General features: G+C 44.1%; 1 protein-coding gene across 1 annotated transcript in view; it reads right to left on the bottom strand.

Annotated features, from left to right (window-relative positions):
- Positions 1–321: 321 nt before the first annotated feature.
- Positions 322–6,743, bottom strand: part of LOC127915804 (ALK and LTK ligand 2b-like) — a 35,603-nt gene continuing 29,181 nt past the window's right edge. Inside the window, exons 5-6 of the mRNA XM_052496235.1 lie at positions 5,194–5,267; positions 322–4,043 (exon numbers count right to left, since the gene is read on the bottom strand). Coding sequence (XP_052352195.1) covers positions 5,203–5,267 — 65 coding nt within the window. The 3' untranslated portion in view covers positions 322–4,043; positions 5,194–5,202. The remainder of the gene's footprint in view (positions 4,044–5,193; positions 5,268–6,743) is intronic.

Genomic DNA, 6,743 nt, shown 5'->3' with positions numbered 1-6,743 from the left:
AATACACCTTCTCGTTATCTAACAGTCAACTAGAATACACCTTCTGGTCAACCAACAGTCAACTGGAATACACCTTCTCGTTATCTAACAGTCAACTAGAATACACCTTCTGGTCAACCAACAGTCAACTGGAATACACCTTCTCGTTATCTACCAGTCAACTAGAATACACCTTGGGGTCACATCTCTCTTCTCAGACCCAGGTAAACAGGCAGGAAAGAACAGTAATCCTTTGTTTGAGCAACTTCCTCCTCTGCCTTGAATAGCAGTCTGCCAGCACCAACATTACTGGTGGTTGTAATCTGTGTGTGTGTGTGTGTGTGTGTGTGTGTGTGTGTGTGTGTGTGTGTGTGTGTGTGTGTGTGTGTGTGTGTGTGTGTGTGTGTGTGTGTGTGTGTGTGTGTGTGTGTGTGTGTGTGTGTGTGCAGTGTGATGTGGTGTGGTTTCATTTTGATGAGTTTCACGCTGAAAAAGGGTCCCACTAACCCCCATCCCCACACACACATCTCAAAGTACCAGTCTCAGCATATATTGCATGTAAATATATTTCACTAAGGTTTTCATTATGGTCAAGTTACTTAATGTTATTTACCAAACACATTAATATATGCAGTACCAGTCAAACGTTTGGACATACCTACTCATTCAATGTTTTTTCTTTAATACTGAAGAACATCAAAACTATGAAATGATACATATGGAATCCATGTAGTAACCATGTAGTAACCATGTAGTAAAGTGTAAAACAAATCAACCATATTTTGTATTTTAGATTCTTCAAAGTAGCCAGCCTTTGCCTTGATGACAGCTTTGCACACTCTTGGCATTCTCTCAACCAGATTCACATGGATTACTTTTCCAACAGTCTTGAAGGAGTTCCCACATATTCTGAGCACTTGTTGGCTGTTTTTCCTTCACTCTGTGGTTCAACTCATCCCAAACCATCTCAGTTGGGTTGAGGTCAGGTGATTGTGGAGACCAGGTCATCTGATGCAGCACCATCACTCTCCTTCTTGGTCAAATAGCCCTTACACAACCTGGAGGTGTGTTTTGGGTCATTGTCCTGTTGAAAAATGAATGATAGTCCCACTAAGCGCGAACCAGATGGGAGGGTGTATCACTGCAGAATGCTGCAGTAGCCATGCTGGTTAAGTGTGCCTTAAATTCAAAGTGTGCCTCTTCCATGCTTCATAGTGGGAACTACACATTCAGAGACCATCCATTCACATATTCTGTGTCTCACAAAAACATGGAAGTTGGAACCAAAAATCTCAAATTTGCACTCATCAGACCAAAGGACAGATTTTCACCTGTCTAATGTCAATTGCTTGTGTTTCTTGGGCCAAGCAAGTCTCTTCTTATTATTGGTGTCCTTTAGTAGTGGTTTCTTTGCAGCAATTTGTTCATGAAGGTCTGATTCACCCAGTCTCCTCTGAACAGTTGATGTTGAGATGTGTCTGTTACTTTAATTCTGTGAAGCATTTATTTGGGCTGCAACTTCTGAGGCTGGTAACTCTAATACACGTATCCTCTGCAGCAGGGGTATCTCTGGGTCTTCCTTCCCTGTGGCGGTCCTCATGACAGCCAGGTAACTCTAATGAATTTATCCTCTGCAGCAGGGGTAACTCTGGGTCTTCCTTTCCTGTGGCGGTCCTCATGACAGCCAGGTAACTCTAATGAATTTATCCTCTGCAGCAGGGGTAACTCTGGGTCTTCCTTTCCTGTGGCGGTCCTCATGACAGCCAGGTAACTCTAATGAATTTATCCTCTGCAGCAGGGGTAACTCTGGGTCTTCCTTTCCTGTGGCGGTCCTCATGACAGCCAGGTAACTCTAATGAGTTTATCCTCTGTAGCAGAGTTAACTCTGGGTCTTCCTCTCCTGTGGCGGTCCTCATGACAGCCAGGTAACTCTAATGAATTTATCCTCTGCAGCAGGGGTAACTCTGGGTCTTCCTTTCCTGTGGCGGTCCTCATGACAGCCAGGTAACTCTAATGAATTTATCCTCTGTAGCAGAGTTAACTCTGGGTCTTCCTCTCCTGTGGCGGTCCTCATGAGAGCCAGGTAACTCTAATGAACTTATCCTCTGTAGCAGAGGTAACTCTGGGTCTTCCTTTCCTGTGGCTGTCCTCATGAGAGCCAGTTTCATCATAGCACTTGATGGGTTTTGCAACAACACAAGTTTTTTTTAAATGTTCTCGGATTGACTGACCTTCATGTCTTAAAGTAATGATGGACTGTCATTTCTCTTATTTGAGCTGTTCTTGCCATAATATGTATTTTACCAAATAAGGCTATCTTCTGTATACCACCCCTACCTTGACACAACACAACTGATTGGCTCAAACGCATTAAGAAGGAATTATATTTAACAAAGACAACCTCAACCGTTAGCATGGACGGGACACCGATACCAAAGAAGTTTTCATTTAAATGCATTCCAGGTGACTACCTCATGAAGCAGTCAACAAGTGCTCAGCATATGTGGGAACTCCTCCTAGACTGTTGGAAAAGTATTCCAGGTGGTTGAGACAATGCCAGCAAAGCTGTCATCGTGGCAAAGGGTGGCTACGTTGAAGTATCTCAAATCTAAAATATATTTTAATTTGTTTAATACTTTTTTGTTGTTACTACATGATTCCATATGTGTTATTTCATAGTTCTGATGTCTATAATGTAGAAAATAGCAAATAAAATAAAGAAAAACAATTGAATGAGTTGGTGTGTCCAAACTTTTGACTGGCACTATATATATACACTTCATATATATTTAGTATTTACAATATTTACATAGTACACACTAGAAGGTAACTATACACACAATGTGCAAAAAAAAAGACAATTTGTTGAATATATAAATATATATGTATATATATGACGTGACACATTCATGTTTAGACAGTTGGTTTCTCCATCAAGGTGTGAGCTGTGGTGGCCATAATCGTTCGCTTCTTTAGGTTTATTTCAGAGACTAAGATGCAAACTGAGATGAGTCCCAAACTACACCCTATTCTCTAGCAAGTGATCTACTTTGCACCAGTAGGTTTAGCCAGAAGTACACTGTGTAGGTTTAGCCAGTAGTACACTGTGTAGATTTAGCCTGTCGTACACTGTGTAGGTTTAGCATGTAGTACACTGTGTAGGTGTAGCCTGTAGTACACTGTGTAGGTTTAGCCAGTAGTACACTGTGTAGATTTAGCCTGTAGTACACTGTGTAGGTTTAGCATGTAGTAGAGAATAGTCAGTGAATTCAGATTGGTCCTCATTGGGGTTGAAAAATTCCTGTAACTGTTTGGATGAATCGCAGATTTCCTGCTTGATTCCAGCAATCTTCCAAACAGGATTTCTGGAAAACGAAGGGAATTTGAGGAAAATGACCAGAATTTTGCAACACTAGTCTTCATGCAGTGTCCATAATGTCCAAAATGTCAGAGTTGACTTTCTGCAGTAGGGCAGAGTATACCTGCTGAGGTAGCATGAGAGTCCTGTTGCAGACCTCCAGGCTACCAGTCAGTCATTCCATCAGGGTTTAGATTATCACCAGGTGATCAATCAGTCATTTCATTGGGGATTAGATTAGTTCACTTTTGTGGAATGTAGCTGAAGAGAAGATCAAGACTACTGTCTATATTTCAGTCTGAAGCCACTGACCACAACACACAACCACCGCAGCTCAGAGACCACCGTCCAATCTCCAACCGTAATCCAAAAGCAAAATGATTAAAAACTCAAATTAAAACGTGAAGGCATGTCGATGACCACTGAAGCAGTCCCAGAGAGTGGCATGTTGTACGAAAAATATAATCCAAGTGTCGTAAACTAGTATCCAAACTAGTATCCACGTGTTGTGTCGTCATGGTTTTTGGCAGTAGAACTATGAGGATGTATTTTCTTCAGTCCAACAAGTCTCTTCATTTGCACCGTTTAGAATGTAGAGTCGAGTATTGTGTGAGCTCTCTGCAAACAGTGGCAGTCTGTGGTGCGAACGTAACCAACAATCTCAATTACCCGTTGCTTTTCAAGGCACTTCTCTCTTTCATGGGCTCTGTGTAGAGAGAGAAAGAGAGAGCGAGAGAGAGAGAGAGAGAGAGAGAGAGAGAGAGAGAGAGAGAGAGAGAGAGAGAGAGAGAGAGAGAGAGAGAGAGAGAGAGAGAGAGAGAGAGAGAGATTTAGTGAACTTTGTACTTGGCTGCATGTTGAATTCCTTCCTAGATAAGGTGGTCTGAGAGTGGTATTAATAACACATGACAGACTAATGATATATCTGAGAGAGAGAGAGAGAGAGAGAGAGAGAGAGAGAGAGAGAGAGAGAGAGAGAGAGAGAGAGACAGACCGAGAGAGAGAGAGAGAGAGAGAGTGTACAGTCAGAGAGAGAAGTTCCGTTTCACATTAGTCATATCTACAATAGACAAACACATCATTCTGTTTTATCCACCTTAATGACTTTCTGATATTCTCCTGATAATTACGACAACATTAAATCAACTGCTGCAGTCTGACACTGGAATTTAAAGACCTACAAATTGTTATTAAATTCCATCACTGAAGTATACTGCTATCGAGCCCAGCCCCGCAGGGGGACACACATGCTGATTTATCTGCTAGAAAGATACTCATTATAAACTCTCTACCCTTCTAAAACTGGTAGAGAGAGAGGGGAAAGAGGGAAGAGAGAGGGAAGAGGTAGAGAGAGAGGGAAGAGGGAGAGAGAGAGGGAAGAGGGAGAGAGAGAGGGAAGGAGGGAGAGGGGGAAGAGGTAGAGAGAGAGGGAAGAGGGAGAGAGAGAGTGAAGGAGGGAGAGGGGGAAGAGGTAGGGAGAGAGAGAGGGAGAGAGAAGGAAGAGGGAGAGGGAAGGAAGGAGAGAGGCGGAAGAGGTAGAGAGAGAGGGAATGAATAGGTAGAGAGAGGGAAGAGGGAGAGTGAGAGAGAGAGAGAGAGAGAGAGAGAGAGAGAGAGAGAGAGAGAGAGAGAGAGAGAGAGAGAGAGAGAGAGGGGGCGGGGAAGGAGAGACAGGGAAAGAGGGAAGGAGGAGAGAGAGAGAGAGAGAGAGAGAGAGACAGAGAGAGAGAGAGAGAGAGAGAGAGAGAGAGAGAGAGAGAGAGAGAGGGGGGCGGGGAAGGGAGACAGAAAGAGGGAAGGAGGGAGAGAGAGAGAGAAACAGAAAGAGAAATGTAGATGATCTTCCATAGTCTTACCAGGGTATTCTACCTCTCTGTACACCTCTGACTGCCTGCCAGTCTGGTGAGAAGACGGGCACACCTCTTATAGTCTGAAAAACAACAGCAGGTCAGTCTACAAACAGCAGCAGCAATGTTTTGAATAACTGACAAAATGCCGGAATGCATCGTTGTTATCATTTAGAATAATAACGATTAACAATAATGACTGTATAAAATAAATAATAAAATACTGAGTTATATTGTGTGATCCCCCCCCCCCCAAAAAAAAATGTGAAAATAATTGTACACTAATACAGAGAAAGAGAATATGTTTAACAAGTAATACTTATTTTTATTGAAAGAGGACAACGCCACTGAGCTTTTATCTAAATTGTTTTAGGAGTTTGAGAAAACGCATCGGGAGAGATCTTAGACCCTGTACAGTATCGGACTGCCCTCCACAATGCAAAGCACAGGTTGTCAATGGGTTTGAAGTCCATCGACATTGTAAAATGTTGATTTTGTGGCCAATTTCCATTAGAACGATAAGAGAAATTCATAAAATTCCACGTGAATTCACAACGCAGATGTGTTGCTGCCAGCAACGGTTTGGGTCTCAGGGTGCGTCCCTTTTCAGATGGTTAACCATTGTACCTGTAACTACAAGTTACCGTGCCTCGATTCCACCTCGAAAAGTTTGCATTTCCTTCCCATTTAACCTCTCAAAGTCCTTCAGGACTTCGCTGCTGTCTGTCACGAGTCCGACCGAGGGTGTTTCCCCTTCCCGGGCGGGTGGAGCTCGGCGGTCGTCGTCACCGGCCTATTAGCTGCCACTGATTGTCTTTCCTCCCCCTCCTTGTATGTTGATTGGTAGCACCTGTTGGTGAATGATTAGTTTGTCTTTATTAGACAGCCGGCCCGCCTGGTTGTTGTGCGGGATTAATGATTGTAACCTTCGGTTCTAATGTAGAGGAACGTGTTAGTTCCTGGTTGTGTATTTTTCAGAAGTCATTTTTCATTCCCTGTGTTTTGGGGCCGTTATTATTGTGAGCACCCTGTGGTGCGTTGGTGCAATTAAAGAGCACAGCATTGTATTCTCTGTCTCCTGCGTTTGACTCCACACCCACGACACCAGGAGTATTACACTGTCGCTCGCCTTTCTCTGACATTTTTACAACTGTTAACGACGATGACGTAAAGGTGGAGAGTCGACTGAGTGTCAAGAATTTGTATTTTTTCAGAGACGGAAGAGACGGATTAGTTGCCGTACTTCCGAGAACACAAGCACTTGCATCTTTCATAGCGAGAGAGACGGGAGGGGCACGGTATAGGTAGGTCAGCCACCAGGCACTAGGCCCATCTATCGCAATCAATAGCTGTATCTCGCACTGGAATGCCAGCGCGAGGGAGAGAGAAGAGGGAGAGAGAGGAGGGGGCAGGCAGGCCAGCGTGAGGGAGAGAGAGGAGGGAGAGAGAGGTCGGGGGCAGGCAGGCCAGCGTGAGGGAGAGAGAGGAGGGAGAGAGAGGAGGGGGCAGGCAGGCCAGCGTGAGGGAGAGAGAGGAGGGAGAGAGAGGTCGGGGGCAGG

This window comes from Oncorhynchus keta, chromosome 35 (assembly GCF_023373465.1).
Source record: "Oncorhynchus keta strain PuntledgeMale-10-30-2019 chromosome 35, Oket_V2, whole genome shotgun sequence".
Classification (NCBI taxonomy): Eukaryota; Metazoa; Chordata; class Actinopteri; order Salmoniformes; family Salmonidae; genus Oncorhynchus; species Oncorhynchus keta.
The sequence above is the reverse complement of the archived record's forward strand: the minus strand, read 5'-3'. Positions and strand labels throughout refer to the sequence as shown.